The following is a 21404-nucleotide window of genomic DNA, read 5'->3' as shown; positions in this document are numbered from 1 at the left end:
TGGGTCAGAGCATCTGCATTGGTCAGTATCTATCAAAAGTGCTCCAAGGAAGGAACAGTGGTAAACCGGCGACGGGGTCATGGGCGGCCAAGGCTCATTGATGCACGTGGGGAGCGAAGGCTGGTCCGTGTGGTCCGATCCAACACACAACACACACACTATTGTCATCGTTAACACACTACAGGTAAAAACTGTGCACACACGTGTCATATCAGTAAATAGGGTTACAATGATTAGGTAAACAGAATAAAAGTCATTTCAGATGCATGTGGCATTTCTGAGCTGCATTGTGACTAGCAATAAAGGACAACAATAGAAGAAGAAGAGAAGGGCGTGTCACAGGTGGTGGACGAGGAGGAAGATGAGGATGACCAAGAACAAGAGCAGTTATATCAAATACTGTATTGTGTGTAAAGCAGCACATTTATACAACAACATGAGGTCTGTCATGATGTGTCACATTTAAACTAAAACCCCGGAGACGCCCCATGAATGTTTATATCTGGACAAAGCTGGATTTATTATCATGAAGAGGTGAAGAAGAGGTCTCAACTGATAAACATATCAGTTTCATATATCATACATATCAAACATAACTGATCAACCTGCAATTATAGAAATGCCTGTTGGACCTTTGAGCATGAGCCGTAACCCTCAGTTGCTTAGACTGTATACTGTAGGTTGTCTGGATAAAAGTGTCTGCATATTGCTGAAAATGTAAAATGTACGTGCGGCCATCAACAGCAATGGGGTACTACTAACATTTCTGCATGGTCTACCAGATGCTTTGATTGGACTTCAGCAGGGGATCCTGAGCTGAGAGAGCACCACCCTGTGTACGTTGTTGTTTGACCAATGTGAGCTTTCACCTTCGTCTAAACGTATGTTAGTGGTTTATCAATAACCTCTGTTTCATAAATCTAAGCCTTCAACCATACTCTCTCTTCCTTTAAATCATTTGAGGAATTCTACTCAGCGTACCCAGAAAAATCTGCTCCAGTCAGTGGATGCAGTATTATGTGATGACATTAGAGTGGATTCTTCTCAAGCCTGGATTCTGCATGGATTTTTTTTGCATTGTCTAGGTAGGGAGAATAATGCCAGTGATGAAGATAAAGTCCTGTGGCCTGACCGAGCCCAGAGACATGATCCGGAGGCAGAAAAAATGATTGACTTGCAAACTGTATACACAATAAATAAATATATTGCAGTTCATATACTGTATTTCTTTGTTTGTTATCTAGTATATAAATATATAAACACATCAGTAAATATGTTTTCATGTATACAAAAAACATTCCAGAATTCCTGAATAAAGATATTTGGTTTTGCTATGATAAAAGCTCAGTGTTTTGTATTGTTTTATGTAGTGTGTAATGACTGCTGTGTTGTGTTCATGCATTGGCTGGATTTGTGTGTATTTTGATGGACGTGTTTGATTTTGAGCAAAGATAAAATAGTTTTGAATTGATTGTTTGATTTTGCAAGACAAGTCAAAGGTTTTGTGAAAGTAGCTTACATTTTGGGTTTAGTGTTTACTGTTTTGAGAAAAGGAGAGGACATTTCAGAAAATGTGTTTTAGCAACTCAGAAAAACTGTAATATTTGGGCTGGACGTGTTATATTGTGTAATGAAGCGATGAACAACAATAACTGGATTATAAATCACTCCTTCATTCTCCCTCAGGGTTCAGTGTTCAGATAAACCTCAGCATCACTGCATTATACTCTGCTGGTATCATATCACCCGCGAGATGCCAGGACTCCATGCCAACTGCCCTCAGCTGATAAAGCAGAATGGAAAGCTAATGGATTCTCCCCAGTTCACTGATTCATACAGCATCTGCCGTTCACCGTATCTACATCATCTGATAGCTTTCACATCTCACCGGCACCCGAACAGGTCAGAGTCCATCAAATGAGACGGATCACGTCCAGGTTTCCTTACGCCATCTTACACAGTGTTACCAAAATCCTGGGATTTGCATTTAAACAATTAAAATCTGCATGTAATTTTTATGGTCTACAGTCCTGACCTGGAATGCTGATTCATCTGACCACAATACACGTTTCCACTGTGTGATGGTCCATCCTAGATGCCTCCGAGCCCAGAGAAGTTGATGCCGCTTCTGGACATGGTTAAAATAAGGCTTCTTTTTTTGCAAAAAGTGTTAAGTAAAGTGTTAAGTATCATTAGTGCAGTAACTCTGTATTGTAGAGCTGATAAAGGTTTGATAAACTAATCCCTCACCCATGTGGTTATATCAGCTAGTGTTGAGTGGAGGTTCTTGATGCGGCGCCGTCTGAGGGATGGAAGATCACGAGCGTTCAGATTAAGCTCGCACCCTCGTCCTTTACACACTGAAATTCCTCCTGATTCCTTGAATGGTTTAATGATATTCTGCACTGTAGAGGGAGAACATGCAAATCCCTTCCAATCTTTCTTTGAGGTTCATTGTTTTTAAACATTTCAATCATTTTCTCACACATTTGTGGTCAAACTGGATCCTCTGATCATCTTTACTCATCAGAGACTCTCAGCCTTTCCTGGATGCTGCTTTTGTTCCAAACCATGATCACAATCACATCATTATTTAGTTTTTTCACCTCATTACTAGCCCTAAATTGCCCCCGTCCCAACTTTTTTTGGAATGTGTTGCAGGTCTGAAATGCAGGAATGGATGTTTATTAATAAATAAATAATAGCTTCAGCCTGTCTGACATCAAATAAAAGTCAAAGTCAATGTAAGAAATTCTGCATTTTTATTTTATTAGCATTTTCTATACTGTCCCAACTTTTTGGTTGATTTGGGGTTGTACTAAATAATAACCTTTGGTTGTTGCTGGCCATTTCTACACCTACATTTACTTGTTTACTTATTTACATTTCCTTGGAGGTGAGAACATGACGTAATGATCCTGCTTTTTCTTTGGCGGTTAACTTGGGGTTTATGTTTTTGTGAATAATTGGTAAAATACTTTATATAAATCTTCACAATTTTGTCGTTTTTAGTACTCAGGATTCTTGTGGCAAGATGTTAGGAATTCTTCAACACTAGGAATTCTGATCATACAGACATGAACAAAGACAGACAAAGATAGATGGATGGATGGATGGATAGACAGACAGATAGATGGATAGACAGATATATAGATAGATAGTGAAAGTGAAAAAATCCTCCTAATACTAGGGTGACCATACATCCTCTTTTTCCCCAGACATGTACTCTTTTTGAGACCTAAAAAATGCATCTGGTCTGGATTTTTAAATCACCAAAAATGTCCGGGATTCAGCTTTTCTAGTCTGCACTCGCTATTCTGTGTGTATGTTTTTGCATTGGTTTGTTTTTAGGTCTTTTTAGGAGTGCATCTGTTTTATTAAAATGAGTCTGATTTTCACGTGCACGTACTAACACAGAGGCTCTCGTCAAAACCGTGATGGTGCTGCATTCTGTGGAAATTGCTCAGCAAGCACTAGAAGACACACCTTACTGCTGGGTTTCTACTGATGGGAGCAAGTAATTAAAGTGAATCAAATTAAAGTTAAAAACACTCCTAATAAGTCGGCTGATACGATTGTACAATACATCAAAGAAACAAAAAAAATAAAGGGATTTTTATTTATAGGTGATGATGTTTTTTAATTTGTTGTTATTATTGTTTAGGGCTTAATGCTGAATGTGAAGGAATAAGATTATCTGACCATAAAGGCCCGTGTTAAAGAGCAGCTGTACATTTATTAAAGTTCAGTAACACAGCTGGATGGTTATTGACTCATTTGTCAACTATTTAAACCTCGACCCCATACACATTACCATGGTGTCACCAAAATATGGTCACCCTAAATAATATTATTTTGAATATAGAATTTTGGATATTGTTTAGTGTCCATGTAGGACAATCAGCTAAAGAATTAATCAACTGGTTTTGGAACGCTTTAATCAGCTAGAACTGAGTGATTTTAAGGATGTAAAATACCCTCATTTAAATAATGTCAGCCTGTAACAGAAAAACAAAAGATTTGATTGAATTTAGCCAATTAAACTAATTAGTCAAACATCCAACCAAAGTTAAACAAGAAACTTCAGCATATCAGAATCTAAATATTGTATTTTGTTGTGTTTAACTGTAGTATATTTTAAAAGAGCTGTATTTATTACATTGTCCCGTTTTTATTTTATTTATTATTTTTTAAATATTTATCGTTAGTCAGGCACGTTCTCAGACTCCTTGTTGTTCTGTGTAGGACCCAGATTTGTAATATGGCGGCGGCCACCCGGCTGTGCTGTGTCCTCCGCTTCTCATTAGGAGGTGAGTTTACAGAACGTGTTTTATATTTTATTTAATTTTAAACTTATTAATAGATAGTAGTTGAACAGTATAATGTTCGTGTAAAGTGAATAAACTGTACTGTGTGTCGTATCGGAGCTACAGGAGAGTAATATTAGGACATTAGCGGGGAGGTCACTGGTGCGCATGCGCGTGTCATTCACGTTGCATTTACATTACAATAAAATTCATATGTTTAGGATTTAATAAAACTCTGATGCGCTGTTTGTACAACAATAACCTTAAATAGTGCAACCAGAGTGTAAATAATACACTGTATTCATCTAATGTAGATTTATCACATATCCTGCAGTTTACGTTTTTATTTAAAGGATTTAATAGCAGTTGTGATCCAGAGCAACTTCCAGAAGAATATTTTTGTTGTTATTGTTTGTTTTGAGGCTTTCTGTTGGTAATTTAAGTTTAGTTTCCATATAAGTATTAAAAAAGTGATCAGACCCTTTAATTCCACCTTCAGTTCACGTCCAAAGAAGTTCATGCTTGTTTTCCTTTAGTTCTGATGGTTGGTTGAAAACCAGTGGTGCGGCTGTATTGATGGTGGATATGCAAGACGGGCCAGGAGAGAGCTGCAGTAGTCCAGCTTCCAGATTATTCCAAACCAGAATCATAGTGCCATCCGTAGAAAGGAACGTCCAAATCTTTCTGATGTCTTGAGCAGCGTTTCTGAGACTCCTTTGACACGGGTTATGATATTATTCTTACACTTTCAGCAAGGATGACGAAAGATGTTGGGATCTGCATCAAAATCTGAATCTTTTCTATCTTTTGTGGTAGGCAAATCAAATATGTGTCCATTCTTCAAGACCCCAAGTAGGCTATAGGTACTTTAATATCTACATGACATTGATAGACATCTCCCGTATGCCAACAGCCTATTGATTTTTGGGTCCCATTGTTTTACTCTTCTCAATTAAATGCAACAGAGAACCCACCCCTACCCCGGCTTCGGCCTCGACCCCCTGGTTGAGAACCACTGCTGTAGAGGAAGAACTGTCACAATCTGCTCAGTTTCACATTTACGTTTACATTTTTGCATTTAGCAGACGCTCTTATCCAGAGCGACTTACAGAAGTGCTTCCATAGTAAACATTTCATTACTGAGTCCAAGAACACAAATCTGCTCAAACCCTGATAGAACCAAAGGTTTTTAATGCAAAAAATAGTAGTGTTAGTAAATAAGTGCATGTCAGCTTAAGTGTTTAGTAAAGAGGTGAAGAAGGTTTTTAATCGTGTTTTGAAGCGAGAGACTCAGATGTTCGGACTACTTGGGTGCAAGTACAGAGAAAAGCCTTGATGCTCGTCTTCTTCGAGTCCTGGGTGGAGGATCAAGTAGAGTGAGACTAGTGGCACGGTCGTTGCATTTCACCAATATGAGACAAAAAGGACAGCTTATTATTCCGGAGAGCACCGGTGTACCTGAGGTTCCTCAGCATGGAGAACCAGTAAATCTTTAGAAATAAATATCAGCTCAGTCTGACTAGAGTTTCAGACGATGTTCTGACATCCAGAGCAAGGAATCTGCCTGACAGAACGGGATGCGAGGTAGAACTTGGGTGTCTGGAGAAGGAAATGACAGCATAAGCTGGGCATCATCTATAATGGAATGGAAAGAGAAGAGGACCGAGTACAGAACCCTGTCTGAGTTGATGTGGAGCCTGTGTGTGTTGTATCGCTGTAAACGGTACATCAAAGCATAACACAAAACAGAATAAACTTAGTTAATAAAAATGCTGATGATCTGGTCACACTGTGGTTTACAAGGTGTAGCGTAAAGCCACCACTAGGGGGCGCTTGTGTACAAGTTTATTTCTTGTTTAAATGCCTTTTGATGATGTGTCGATGAGGAGAGCATCAGCTGTATGTTGTTCTACCGGAAAAATTAACGCTCTTCTTTGTTTTTGTTTGTTTTATTTCTAGGTGTCAGGAGTTGTGGGGCGCTCGGGGGCACCGCCTCGTTTTCAGCCCTGACTCGACCCGGTGCCGCCCAGATTTGCCCGGATGCCGCTGCTGTTTCCTTTGTTCCAACCTTCTGGACTCAGACTCGCCATTCCAGCTTCTTCAACAAACGTAAGCAGCGTGTATTTATCCGGAAATGAAACGAACCTGCAGCGGTAAAACACGCCAATCCATCAGTGTTTAAATCTGGAGTTCTTCAGTCGGCCGGGCCCCTACACAGACACACTGTGTGTTTGATTAACTGTGTGTCTGTAAAGAGAGGGATTGATGGTTCCTCTTCTGCCCGATCGAGACGCCTGCTTTAGGGCGTGGCTCTTGATGCGCGGTACTGCTCTCAGTGAGACTCCGACCCCCGGGTAGGTGAAAAGGAGCACATGCATAGCAGCCTAATGGAACGCATGAAATTCCTCACACGCTGTTTTACTACAATAAGTCACGTTAAGCTAGTTGCTTTTACCGCCTCATATCAAACAGTTCGTCTCATTGGAGGAGCTTTGAAAAGGTCCAACATGGCAGAAGTGCGCAGCGCCACACTCCATATGAAACGACGGCACAAAAACAGTTTTGCCGCCCCAATTTTCTCCCTTAATTTAGTCGTATCCAATCACCCTGATTGCGTTACGCTTCACTGAGGAGCTTCTCGACTGACACACGCCCCCTCCGACACGTGTGCAGTACCGACTGCATCTTTTCACCCGAGGCGAGTTCATATGCGGATCAGCTTTGTGCACCCTGACCAGCCAGCAGAGGTCGTAATTGCACCAGTTACGAGGAATCCCAGTCCGGCTCATCCCTCCCTGGATGAACAACAGCCGATCGTTCATGCAGCCGCCCAGTCCAGACGGATGGCAGAGCTGAGATTCGATACGATGTGTTTGAAATCCGAACTCTGGTGTGCTAAAAATGCGTCGACGTCAATATTTTAAGTCGATGCATCGTATTTAAAACTATGTTTATAAATTATCCTTTTTAATTTCCACACATATAAGCGTTTATATGATTCCCTCAGCACTACTCGCCGTGTGCAGGACCTCAGTCGTATCTGCTCCGGTCACTGGTTGGAGGCATTGAGCGTCGTCTTAAAAAACACCGTCTGCAGCCGTCAGAGGACGATTGTAGAGCTTTCAGATAAAAGATCAAAGTTCTCCACGACCCAAATCATCCAAAGTTTGGTGATACTTAAAACTGGTACAGAACTAAACGCTGGTTTGTTCACTGTGTAAAGCTTTGATGGTACCACAGCAGCACCAGCGCCGTGCTGCACGTCTATATTTTTTCATTAAGCTTCTTAATTGTGGAGATCTTGGAATAGCGTATTTCTTAGCGAGTTCAGTTAGACCGCAGCGCACTTTACTGCATCGGGCTCAAAGCACAAAAATCTTCTCATGTCAATGCGCTGTAACAGCGTAACACTCACTACTGTGTTTACATGGTTTAGAATGTGCAGTAAGTGTTGAGTGAATGTGGAGGTTAGAATCTGGGATCGTTCTGTCGTTACTGTACGCTGGACTTAATGAGACACGGCTACATCTAACTATTTTATCTCTGCTATAAGGTGAAGCACGTTGCTGTGTGTACAGAACAGCATGAACACGAGCTGCACTCTGTTTAATATGGAGCGCTGGAGAATGTGATCATATGAACATAAACCCTGTTTACATTTAGTTCTGGGTTACATTATTATCATGTACAGTTTAGTGTTCAAATAAAAGAAGATTAAATCAGATTCTGAATTATAATTTTTGGAGGAAAATTAATCGTTTAGATTAATCGACTAATCGATAAAATAGTCTATAGATTAATCGATAGAACAGTAGTTGTTAGTGGCAGCACTAGTCTCTGTTTACGTGTTGTTCCTTTGGCTCCTTCGGCTTGAGCGTGATCCAAACCTCCCAACCAATCACGTCGTCTTTTAGAATGAAAGCAGAACATTGTAGCTTCAATATAATAAAATAAAAAAGTGTGTGAGCAGTAAAGTGCGCAGTCCTTCTGCTCTGTGTGTGTGTGTGTGTGTCAGATAGCATTATGGCGGTCGCCGTACAGCCGCGTAATGCTCCGTCTCAGCCGCCGGGTGTTCCTGTCTTTTATAATTAGGCTCTAATTAAATCAGCTGCAGATCAGAAGAGTCCCGACGTCCCAGCGCAGATCCGCCGTAAAACGCTACAGCGAGGAAGAACTCGGAGGAGGAACCGACATCACGCCAATTAGATCCACTACAGCGCTGTGTGTGTGTGTGTGTGTGTGTGTGTGTGTATGTGTGTGTGTGTGTGTGTGTGTGTGTGTGTGTGTGTATGTGTGTGTGTGTGCGCGTGTTAGAAGTAATAATAATGTGCCGTGACAGTCGGTAGAGTGATCATTCTGTCCTAGAAGTCAAAACATTAGAACCAGCTATATAACAGTGGGACGGTGGTAGATTAGTGGGTGTCGGTTCAAGTCCAGGCCTCAGTTGGGCCCTTGAGCGTGGCCCTTAACCCTGTCTGCTCCAGGGGACTGACCCTCTAACCCTGCGCTGGGACTGGATCAGTCTCTGACCCCCGGGCCCTAATGGAGGTGTGTGATATGTATCGGTGTGTGTGCTTTCGTTGTTATGGATGTATATATATGACAAATGTCAGGCGGCATATGAGGCAGGTCTAAGCGGCTCTGACCCCACTGAGACCTGGATCAGGTATTCCTGTGGTATCCGCTTACCGGCAGCTCCTTGATCTTCTGGTGCACCTCTTCCACGTCATCTACTTGATCTAGGACCGCTCGACCTTCCGCTGCTCAAATTCTGATGCCAAGAGTTTGAGCAGCATGGGTACTCTGACTGGCACACAAGGGTTGGAGGTTCTGCTGGGTCCATGTGATCAGCAACAAATGAGTCAAGTGTTTTTTGTAAGCACATGGAACAGCTTTCTAAAACAAGGTGACCTTGACGATGAGACCACTGTTCCATGTGCCCTGCTTATTTCAGCCAATCACTGAGTTGCAGGAATAAAAGTGTGTGTAAACATGTGACTATGGTTGTGATCCCTGACTTTATTGCTGTGTGTGTGTGTGTGTGTGTGTGTGTGTGTGTGTGTGTGTGTGTGTGTGTGTGTGTGTGTTCTGCAGTGACGGCGGATGAGTTATGGCGGGGTGTGCTAGCCGAGAGCGGTGCAGGATCCAGGAAGGGTCGAGGGAAGAGAACCAAACGCAAGATGAAGAAAGATCTAAACCGAGGACAGAGCATCGGAGAGGGTAACACCAGTGTGTGTGTAGTGTATGTGTGTGTGTGTGTGTGTGTGTGTGTGTGTGTGTGTGTGTGTGTGTTGTTTGTAGTGTGTGTTTTTGTGTGTGTTTTATTTGTGCATGGTTTTGTATTGTGTTTGTTGTGTGTGAGTATTGTGTGTGCATTTGTGTGTCTAGTGTGTGTGTTTGTGTGTACTGTGTGTAGTGTTGTGTGTATGGTCTGTTTATGTTGTTTGTGTGTGTGTAGCATGTGTGTAGTGTGTGTAGTGAATGTGTGTATTGTGTTTATGTTGTGTTGTGTGTGTAGTGTTGTGTGTGTGTATATTGTGGGGTTGTGTTGTGTGTGTTGTGTGTGATTAATTTGTGCATGTTTTGTAGTGTGTGTTGAGTGTGTGAGTATTGTGTGTTGTGTCTGTTGTGTGTTTTAAATGTTTGTGTTGTGTGTGTTAATGTTGTGTGTTTTAAATGTTTGTGTTGTGTGTGAATGTTGTGTGTTTGTGTATATGTGTTGTGTTGTGTGTGTTTGTGTGTGTGTTTTATTTGTGCATGTTTTGTAGTGTGTTTGTGTTGTGTGTGTGTGAGTATTGTGTGCGTTTGTGTGTCTAGTGTGTGTGGTGTGTGTTGTGTGTGTGTGTGTTTTTGTGTAGACTGTGTGTGCGAGTTGTGTAGTGTGTATTGTTTGTATTGTGAGTGTAGTGTGTTTGTTGTGTAGTGTGCGTGCGTGTAGTGTGTGCGTGCGTGTTGTGTAGTGTGTTTGTGTGTTGTATGTGTGAGAGTATTGTGTGTGTGTCTGTTTTCTGTGTGTTGTGTATTGTGTGCATGTTGTGTAGTGTGTGTGAGTATTGTGTGTGTTTGTGTTGAGTGTTGTGTGTGTGTGTGTGTGTGTGTTAGTTTTGTGTGTTTTTGAGTAGTGTGTGTATTGTGTGTTGTGAGTATTGTGTGTAGTGTGTGTAGTGTGTGTAATGTTTGTATTGTGAGTGTAGTGTGTATTGTGTGGTTGTGGTGTGTGTGTGTGTGTTGACAACATGGTGTTAAAAAAAACAAACACGTTGGTCCCCCCCTTCAGGATGCCCCCCTGGGTGCGTCTGTGTGTGTTTTTGTAGTGTGTTAGTGTGTGTTAGTGTGTGTTAGTGTGTGTTAGTGTGTGTTAGTGTGTGTGTGTTTTTGTAGTGTGTTAGTGTGTGTTAGTGTGTGTTAGTGTGTGTTAGTGTGTGTGTGTTTTTGTAGTGTGTTAGTGTGTGTTAGTGTGTGTTAGTGTGTGTGTTAGTGTGTGTGTTAGTAGTGTGTTAGTGTGTGTGTTTTTGTAGTGTGTTAGTGTGTGTTAGTGTGTGTGTTAGTGTGTGTGTTTTTGTAGTGTGTTAGTGTGTGTTAGTGTGTGTGTTAGTGTGTGTGTTAGTGTGTGTGTTAGTGTGTGTGTTAGTGTGTGTGTTTGTAGCGTATTGGTGTGTGTGTGTTTGTAGTGTGTGTGTTTGTAGTGTGTGTTTGTAGTGTGTTAGTGTGTGTGTTTTTGTTGTGTGTTAGTGTGTGTTAGTGTGTGTTAGTGTGTGTGTTAGTGTGTGTGTTAGTGTGTGTTAGTGTGTGTGTTAGTGTGTGTGTTAGTGTGTGTGTTTGTAGCGTATTGGTGTGTGTGTGTGTTTGTAGTGTGTTAGTGTGTGTGTTTGTAGCGTATTGGTGTGTGTGTGTGTTTGTAGTGTGTTAGTGTGTGTGTGTGTGTGTGTTTGATCCGTACTGATCCACCCCCCCCCCCCCCCTCTCCCCCTCTGCAGGGCGTGGTGGGTTCCTCTGGCCCGGTCTGAACGTCCCCATAATTAAAAGTGGAACCATCCAGTCGTTCTCCAAGCGCGGGGAGGCGGAGCAACAGGAGCTGAGGGCGGAGCTGGAGCGCCAGCGGGACGAGTGGGACAGGAGGAGGAAGATGAGGATCAAGAGAGAGAGGGGCTGGTCCGGGAACTGCTGGGGGGGGATCAGTCTCGGGCCCCCGGACCCGGGCCCTAATGGAGGTGTGTGATCTGTATTAAAAGTTTGTACACCCCAGGTCTTAAAAAAAAAAACCTCCTGGCACTTCTTTTTCCCTTTCAGGGGTGGGTTCTTACAGGGAGAGTCACACTATGCCTTTTGTGAACCCTCCACCACTAGTGTAGCGTCTCACCCGGCCAGCAGGGGTCGCACATCGACCCTTCCTCCTTTAGGCGCGGCCTGTTCTCACCAGACAGCCATCAAGGTCAACATCGCCGCTGAGGTTCGAACCCGAGAGCTCGAGGTCTCGGCGGCACCCGCTCACTGTTCCATGTGTTTGTGAAACGCGCGCTCTTACCCGCCGCGCGGCCTCACATTAATTTCCGCGCTCCGCCGGCCGTCTCGCGTGTCTGCGAGGAATCGATTTACTCCCCGTCGATTGGCCGGTGGCGTCCGGTCGCCGTGGCGAAGGAACGTGGTGAGTGTAAATCATAGAACAATCGTCGCTGATGCATCCTCTGCTCCGGGGTCACTACGGCAACGAGTACTATTCAACTCTCCACACACACACACCGTCCGTATTATCGAGCTTATGTCACTCTGACATATTTATCAGAGGATCGAACCCTGGTCACTGAGGTCCATGTCCCTGTGCACCATCTACTTCAGCTGCGGCGCTAATGAGGAATTAAATGCAATTAATTGTCGTGATTCGTTCATTCATTATTAATAAGCATTTATAAGCGGTCAAGGCTCCAGTCCTCTCTGGGGCTTCACACTGTTCACTCTGACCTAAATGTAATTGAGCTGCCAATCTACCTTCCGCACGTTTTTGGGAGGTAAATGAACAGACATGGGGTCAAAAAGTATCAGGACGCCCCTTCTAATGACGAATCGGAACACCAACTTGAACGATCAGCACCCAGTCGTACAAATGCTGTCGTGTTTTGTACTACTGAACAGGCACAAATCCCCACAGACACACTCCAGAGTCTTGTGAGAAGCTTCTCAGAAGAGGCTTCACTGGAACTAAGGTGCCTGGGTCGACCCCTGAAACTGAACTATCCTATTATCCCTCCTCCACCACGCTTCACAGCTGGCACAATGCACACAGGCAGGTGACGTTCTCCTGGTGTTCGCTTTGGAATGAATTGGAACGTCAACTGAGGCTGATATGATGTTCATCTTATGACTAAACAGGCACAAATCCCCACAGTCACACTCCAGAGTCTTGTGAGAAGCTTCTCATAGAGCGGCTGTTGTTCTAACCATAGATCACATAGACGTCACTCTGTTTACATACAGTTTGTTGTTAAATTGGGACGTCCAGCAAGCTCATGCTCAGGTGTCCAGATACTTTTGACCATTTAGTGATTTTAATATTAATTCTTTTCTTTGTTTTGTCTTTTTCAGAGACGTATGAGGACTTTGACTGTCGTGTTATTGAGGTGAGTGGATCAGGTCGTTGATTGAGTGTTGTGTAGGGCTGGTTATTGAAAGGTCACTGTTGGGCCCCTGAGCGAGGCCCTTCATTGTCTATCGACTTTACGTGGCTCTAAATATAAATGTCTGCATGGACTCCAGTCATATTGATTCTGATGGTGTCAGAATGCAGAATGTGCGCTCATCCATAAACAGTTGCCGGATGACCAGACAGCGGCGTGAGCAACAGTTACACAGTGAATAATAAGCAGTAACCTGCAATAACGATCAGCAGTGCAGACGGTGCAGCAGACAAAATCATCCACTATTCTGCTGGGTGGGAAAAGACGTGATTAAAATAATAACAATATTTAAATATGTAAATAATAAATAAATAAATAATATATGAATAGTAAATAAATAATATTTAAATAACATAGAAGTAAATAAATAATATATACATAAATAATTAAATAATAAACACTCAATTTATAAATAATATATAAATAATTAATACATATTATATAAATAATTTATAAATAATAAATAAATACATATGAATAAAAAACAAATAATACATAATATAAATAATATATAAAGAAATAATATATGATTAATAAATAAATAATGTATAAATAATAATTAAATAAAGAAAAATAAATTTAAAATATAAATATAAAAAATAATAAACACAAATAATATAAATAACAAATATAGAAATATAAACAATAAATAAAATATAAATATAAAGAATAAATAATAAATAAATAAAATATAAATAACATATAAATAATAAATAAATAAAATATAAATAAATAAATAAAATATAAATAATATATAAATAATAAATAAATAAATATATAATAATAAATGCAGTCAGAGCATGAAGTCAGAACTCAATCGGATTAGAAGGAACGATCAGAAGGAACTTGCAGTAGGGGGCGCTCTGGTGGCGCAGCTGTAAAACACCCTCAGAGTTGATGTTGCTGTCGGCCGACTGGGTGCCCACGCGAGGCCACGATTGGCTAACGTCTGCAGGATCGGCGGGCCTGATCGATTCCTCATCACTGCTGCAGTAGCGACCTCTGCTGGCTGGCCGAGGCGCCGCACAGAGACGGGGGATAATGGAGATCAGTGCAAGACTGTGTGTTGGTCAGGGGAGAGATACAACCAGGGGAATTGGATATGACTAGATTGCGAGAACAGTAGAAAATGCAGAAATAGAATAAAAAATGAACCTGCAGTCGATTCTTGTTATGGTTAAATAGGTTTTACACTTCAGGAGACTGAAAGATTCCACATACCGCGGTACCTTTAACTCGACGCCTCCTAAACTCTAAATCTGAGTTTTAAGGTACCGCTGTAATTTAGGTTTTTCAGCTGAAGCTCTTCTGCTCCTTGTTTCCGTCGTTTCACATCCCGTTCAGCCCCGGCGGAGGAATTGGCGCATTTCCTGAGCGAGCACTTTTCAGAGCAGTACCGGAGCGTTCTAATCACAGAGCGGTGATTCGTAGATGAGAATGAGTCGGGTCCGAACGGCGCAGGAAATGCTTGGATCTGTTTTAATGCGACGCGGGACGCTGCAGGATGATGCAATAATGGTGCAATCAGGACGGAGTTTTGCAGCTCGGTGGAATTGGGGGTGGGGGGGGGGGGGGGGCGATCAGCATTATGATACGTTACATAATAAACCCGGTTAAACAGTTAACTAGTCGACTCTCTAACCGCTTATGACATGCTGGTACGTCAGGAGTCGCCTGTTATAAAGGCCACACCACCATTATTAGGACCTACAGGGGTTGGACAAAATAACTGAAACACCTGGTTTTAGACCACAATAATTTATTAGTATGGTGTAGGGCCTCCTTTTGCGGCCAATACAGCGTCAATTAGTCTTGGAAATGACATATACAAGTCCTGCACAGTGGTCAGAGGGATTTTAAGCCATTCTTCTTGCAGGATAGTGGCCAGGTCACTACGGGATGCTGGTGGAGGAAAACGTTTCCTGACTCGCTTCTCCAAAACACCCCAAAGTGGCTCAATAATATTTAGATCTGGTGACTGTGCAGGCCATGGGAGATGTTCAACTTCACTTTCATGTTCATCAAACCAATCTTTCACCAGTCTTGCTGTGTGTATTGGTGCATTGTCATCCTGATACACGGCACCGCCATTGGATGCACATGGTCCTCCAGAATGGTTCGGTAGTCCTTGGCAGTGACGCGCCCATCTAGCACAAGTATTGGGCCGAGGGAATGCCATGATATGGCAGCCCAAACCATCACTGATCCACCCCCATGCTTCACTCTGGGCATGCAACAGTCTGGGTGGTACGCTTCTTTGGGGCTTCTCCACACCGTAACTCTCCCGGATGTGGGGAAAACAGTAAAGGTGGACTCATCAGAGAACAATACATGTTTCACATTGTCCACAGCCCAAGATTTGCGCTCCTTGCACCATTGAAACCGACGTTTGGCATCGGCACGAGTGACCAAAGGTTTGGCTATAGCAGCCCGGCCGTGTATATTGACCCTGTGGAGCTCCCGACGGACAGTTCTGGTGGAAACAGGAGAGTTGAGGTGCACATTTAACTCTGCCGTGATTTGGGCAGCCGTGGTTTTATGTTTTTTGGATACAATCCGGGTTAGCACCCGAACATCCCTTTCAGACAGCTTCCTCTTGCGTCCACAGTTAATCCTGTTGGATGTGGTTTGTCCTTCTTGGTGGTATGCTGACATTACCCTGGATACCGTGGCTCTTGATACATCACAAAGACTTGCTGTCTTGGTCACAGATGCGCCAGCAAGACGTGCACCAACAATTTGTCCTCTTTTGAACTCTGGTATGTCACCCATAATGTTGTGTGCATTGCAATATTTTGAGCAAAACTGTGCTCTTACCCTGCTAATTGAACCTTCACACTCTGCTCTTACTGGTGCAATGTGCAATTAATGAAGATTGGCCACCAGACTGGTCCAATTTAGCCATGAAACCTCCCACACTAAAATGACAGGTGTTTCAGTTATTTTGTCCAACCCCTGTACATGTATAGAAGCCACGCCTACTTTAATAAGACTGACAGGTAAATCGGCCACGCCCAGTTTACCTGGTCGGTTTACCTGATCGATCAATTGCAATTAAATCATCAGGTAAATGTGTAGGATTGAATGAAAGAGGCCACGCCTACATCACCTGATTTGATCTTGTTTAAGGAAATTAGAAATGAAATCTGACGTAAATAAATAATATATAAATAATAAATAAATAATACATAAATTATAAATATATAAATAATATGTAAATAATAAATAAATAATATATAAATAATAAATAAATAAATAATATATAAGTAATAAATAAATAAGTAATATATAATAAATAAATAAACAATATATAAATAATAAATAATTTAGAATAAATAAATAAATAAATAATATATAAGTAATAAATAAATAATAAATAAATTATATATAAATAATAAATATATAAATAATAAGTAAATAATATATAAGTAATAAATAATAAATAAATAAACAATAGAATAAATAAATAAATAATACATAAATGATAAATATATAAATATTTAATAATATATATAAGTAATAAATAAATAATATATAAAAATAAATAAATAATATATAGCTAATAAATTAATAATAAATATATAAATAGTATATAAATAATTAATATGTAATTAATAAATAAATAATATATAAATAAATCATTTATAAATAAATAATAATAAATTTAGTCAGAACATGAAGTCAGAACTCAATCGGATTAGAAGGAACAATCAGAAGGAACTTGCAGTAGGGGGCGCTCTGGTGGCGCAGCTGTAAAACACACTATTCCCCCCAGCGCTGATGTTGCTGTCGACCGACCGGGTGCCTACGCGAGGCCACGATTGGCTAAAGTCTGCAGGATCAGTGCCCTGCCAGTCACAAGTTGGCACTGATGGGTACTGGAGGTACCAGAGCCATGCTCGCTTTACTGCACCTCATTCGATGATGCAGAAGACAAAATCGGTCGCTAGTCTGCTGGGTGGGAAGAGGCGGGACTCAAAAGTGGGCTGGGTCTTTGACGCCGTGTAAGGACCCTGGTTAGTAGCCCGAGGCGCCTGTACAGAAGTGGAGGGACGTGGAGATCAGCATGTGACTCTCCATACGTGAGACCGACCTCACGCGCCAATCCACCGAAGTACAGGGGGATAAGAAGGGGTCGGTGGAGGGAGGCCATGTCAGGAGAGTATACCCTCCTCGTACACCATTGGGGGTCTCCAGCTGAGGAAGAGGAACTGGCTATGACTAAATCCTTTGCTCACGTGGACTCTCGGATTGGATTTTATCGGATGATTAAATAAAACTGGTTATATAAAGACGTCTGGAATAATTCGGGCGGGTCGAACCCGTCTGTTGAGTTGACGGATGTCTTCCTCACTTTTCGGGACTCTGTCCCCCCCCCCCCCCGCTCGCTGATTAGCCCGTCTGAGCGCGTCTGAAAGTAAGACGGATGAGCGTGACTCGGCGGGTGCGAGCGAAAGCCTTGAGCCACCTGACAGGTTTGATGTAGCGCCCGTCTGTCCGGGGGTGAGGACCTCGGACGTGAGGTTCCGGCTCGCTGATGGAGGAGCCACTTCTATTCACCCGACGGGTGGTGATATACGACGGCGTAATTATCGATCATGTGGACACGCCCACGTTTGTGTAACGTGTCGGAGTCCTGTCGTCTTATTAAAGCTCGTTTATCATCCGTCTCCGGGAGGCTGAGGGCCAGGACAGGAGGACACGAGGGGATCGAGTTCGGGTTTTTGGACAGCTTCTGTGCTCCTGTCAGGCTGCTGCTATGTCAGACGAAGTATTGCCTCTTTTTTTTCTCCCAATTTAGTCGTAGCCAGTTCCTCTTCCTCTGCTGGAGAACCCTATGGTGTACGAGGAGGGTATATTCTCCTGACACGCCCTTTCTTTGACCTCTTCTTATTTGGTACTTTGGTGGATCGGCACATCCGGTCGGTCACGCGCTGATCCCTACGTTCCTCCACTTCTGTACAGGCACCTCGAGTACTAACCATGATCCTCACACAACCTCGAAGACCCCGCCCCTTTTTAAAAATCCTGTCTTTTCCCACCCAGCAGACTAGCCTCCGGTAGCAGAGCTGAGATTCGAACTCGGAGAGTGCGCTAGCGGAATATCCGGCTGAACTCACACTGTTTTTGGCTGTGGAATGAAAAGACAGAAGTGGGTGGCGAGCTAGGACGGACCTAGGCTCGATCCCTGAGGGATTCCACTGTGAAGTGTGTGTGTGTGTAGCTCACCACCGTGGAGTGTTCAAGCTGTCCAGTTCAGACGCAGTTGGGTGTGACTGTGAAAGGGAAGGCTGGTGGAGAATGTAAACGGTCCTGTGATTGGCCCCTGAGGTACACCATCTGAAAGCTAACGGAGCTAGCAGAGCTGAGATTAGAACGTGTGTCCTCTTTATTAGCCTGAGATTGCTATTTTTCAGATGGGCGTCTGAACTAGGTGGCGACGGGTCACCTGACTGTCAGCCTAGCTTTAAATGCGGTCTTGGGCCGTAGTTCATCTAAAGTGAATCCTTGATGGGGAAGTTTGGCACTTACTTGACTCATACATTGCGTGTGTACCTGTCCAGATGGGTCACCTTTCTAAAACGGCCCTGATCCAAGTGCCCAGTGACATTTTTTCTTGTCATTATTGGTGCAATTACTCCAGACCCGTCACATCCGGCAGGAGCAGCATATTTGTCACGGCAGTCTCCACTTTAATCCTTAACCTCGGCGGGTAAACAGGTTTCCATCAGAACGCCTTTGGAGTAAAACAACAAAGAATGTAGTTAATAATGTACGATGCTAGTTGAGCAGCCCTAATTATTACAGCATAACTAAAAGGGAGAGCGATCAGGTAACAAGGTCATGAAGGCTTCCACAGGACATCAGCGCCCACCTGTCCTACCCAAACCGGAGTGATCGGACAAGAGAGGCAGAACGACACCAACCCAACATCCCTGATCACCACAAGTTTCTATGACCAAGAACCCCCAAGCTCTGCGCCTTTGTCTATATTAATCAAAAGCCTGAGAAAATAAATATGTTTTCAGTCTAGACTTAAACATTGAGACTGTGTCCGAATCCCGAACAGAGGCAGGAAGATTATTCCAGAGTTGTGGAGCTTTGTAAGAAAATGCTCTTCCACCAGCTGTGGTCTTTTTAATTTTAGGAACTATAAGTAACCCTGCATCTTGTGAACGAAGTGGACGCGCTGGATTGTAGTAATTAATAAACTCACTCAGATACTGTGGAGCCAGACCATGTAGCGCTTTATAAGTTAGTAAAAGGGGTCTTTAGCAGAGGAAGAGGAACTGGCTATGTAAAAGGGATCAAGTCAAGTCAACTTTATTTACATAGCGCTTTTTACAATAGACATTGTCTCAAAATCATGTGGGTGGATTTGCATGCTGGGTAAATGAATCAGGTGCTCCAGGAGTTCTGTTTCTCTTTTGGAACTCCTCCGTCGCTCTCAGCTCTCCTGAATTAGCCTTGGCGTTCGGGTTTCCTCTTCAGAACGTTGCTAGTGCTCCGGGCCACGCGTTATCGTCCTCTCGTCGAGCCTCGACAGTGAACAATGGAAGCGGCTCGGGGAACGAGACGCGCGGGCGTTTTAACGACTCTGCCGACTTAATTAGCATGCGAGAGGAGTCTCGATCTCCTCATCCGCCCCATCCATCTGTCTCCTCGTCCTCCGCCGGCCCCTCTCGCGCGCTCCTCCATTCTCTAAATTGAAGTAGCGCTGCACTTCCCGCTAATGGCTTTGGACCCGAGGACCGCGAGCCGTCTTCATTACGAACGCTAAAATAAAAGCTGACGTTAACAACATGAAACGACGTCCGGAGAGAAGCGCGTCGCTCAGATCCTTCCATCTGATTTAGCATTTTCTCCTTTTCTCCCAGTTTAGTCGTAGCCGGTTCCTTTTCCTCTGCTGGAGACCCCGATGGCGTACGAGGAGGGTCTGTTCTCCTGACACGCCCTCCTTCCGATGCGACCCCTTTTTATCCCCCTGTACTTTGGTGGTTCGGCGCATGATGTCGGTCTCGCTCATGGAGAGTCACGCGCTGATCTCCACGTTCCTCCAACAGTCCTTACACAGCCTTAAAGACCCCGCCCACTTTTGTATTTTTAGTCCCGTCTTTTCCCACGCAGCAGACTAGTGGCTGATTTTATCTGCTGCCCACTAGGGGGCGCCCACCTGACCGGTAGCAGAACTGAGATTCGAACTCTGAGAGTGCGCTAGCGGAATATCCTGCTATACTTGGACTGTTTTTGGCTGTTGTTGAATGAAAAGACAGATAGATGGTGGGTGATAAGTTAGGACGGACCTAGACTCGATCCCTGAGGGATTCCACTGTGAACTGAGTCCGTGTGTGTGTAAAATACGCCGGCTCACCACTGCGATGTGTTCGAGCTGTCCAGTTTGGGCTAATCGTTATTGGGTGTGTCTGCGCAGGGGAAGGCTGCCACAGAATGTAAACGGCCCTGTTACTGGCCCTTGAGGTACACCATCCGAAAGTTGAAGTATTTGGACACCCGATTGTGCGATCTTTCCAGCTAGAGCAACAGCCGCTCTTCTGTTATTTAGAAGCTTCTCACAAGACTTTGAAGTATGTCTGTGGGAATTTGTGCAGCATTTGTACGGCCGGGCGCCGATTGATCAGTCTGTGTTCCGGTTCATCCCAGAAGTGTTGGGTGGGGCTGAGGTCAGGGCTCTGTGCAGGACACTGGAGCTTTTATAGAGGTCGCTCATGCTGGAACAGGAAGGGCCTTCCCTAAACGGTTGCTGCAAACTATAATTGGTTTACTAACACAGCTGTTAGTAACAGTTCTGGCTGAAACACGTGAATCAGAATCTGAAGGGGCGTCCCAATACTTTTGGCTGTATACTGTTTGTGTGTATTGATTTTGACTCTGAATGGTTTCTCCTCGTGTCGATGTGCTGATTTAATAGCGGCGCTGTTTCAGACTGTATGAACAGGGTTGAATTATTTATGACGGGACTCCAGGGAAATCAGATCAGAATTTCTTTCTCCCGTCGGGGCGAGAATTAAAATAAACGTCTCACGTGAATATCTGGTGACGTAAATATACACAGAGGTACCTTGTAACTCGACGTTTCCTAAACCTCATCAAAGTATAAATCAGAGATGTTCACAAGTCACAAAATACGAGTCCGAGTCAATGTAATAAACACAAAATATATATTGTAAATGTAGCGTAGAAATAAAGAAATAATCTGTAAGTTCAGATAAAAACAACAACAGATTAGCGAGTGTATTTAACCGTTTTACTTCGTGTCTTTACTTTCCTCCTCATTGTGTAAATGAATGTAATTTCTGTAACAAGAAGGTTCCAGTTAAAAGCTTCAACTGATACGTTTTGTTTTCATTACAGAACAAAAGCGCTCGATAAATCACGGCACGGCGGCCAAAATCCCAAACACGGC

General features: G+C 43.1%; 1 protein-coding gene across 1 annotated transcript in view; it reads left to right on the top strand.

Moving 5' to 3' along the window:
* The first annotated feature begins 4249 nt into the window (after positions 1-4249).
* mrps5 (mitochondrial ribosomal protein S5) overlaps positions 4250-21404 on the top strand; it is a 31139-nt gene continuing 13984 nt past the window's right edge. The window contains exons 1-5 of the mRNA XM_063007076.1: positions 4250-4310; positions 6267-6416; positions 9402-9527; positions 11285-11518; positions 12888-12922. Coding sequence (XP_062863146.1) covers positions 4262-4310; positions 6267-6416; positions 9402-9527; positions 11285-11518; positions 12888-12922 — 594 coding nt within the window. The 5' untranslated portion in view covers positions 4250-4261. The remainder of the gene's footprint in view (positions 4311-6266; positions 6417-9401; positions 9528-11284; positions 11519-12887; positions 12923-21404) is intronic.

The sequence above is a fragment of the Trichomycterus rosablanca genome, chromosome 13 (assembly GCF_030014385.1).
Source record: "Trichomycterus rosablanca isolate fTriRos1 chromosome 13, fTriRos1.hap1, whole genome shotgun sequence".
Lineage (NCBI taxonomy): Eukaryota > Metazoa > Chordata > Actinopteri > Siluriformes > Trichomycteridae > Trichomycterus > Trichomycterus rosablanca.
The sequence above is the reverse complement of the archived record's forward strand: the minus strand, read 5'-3'. Positions and strand labels throughout refer to the sequence as shown.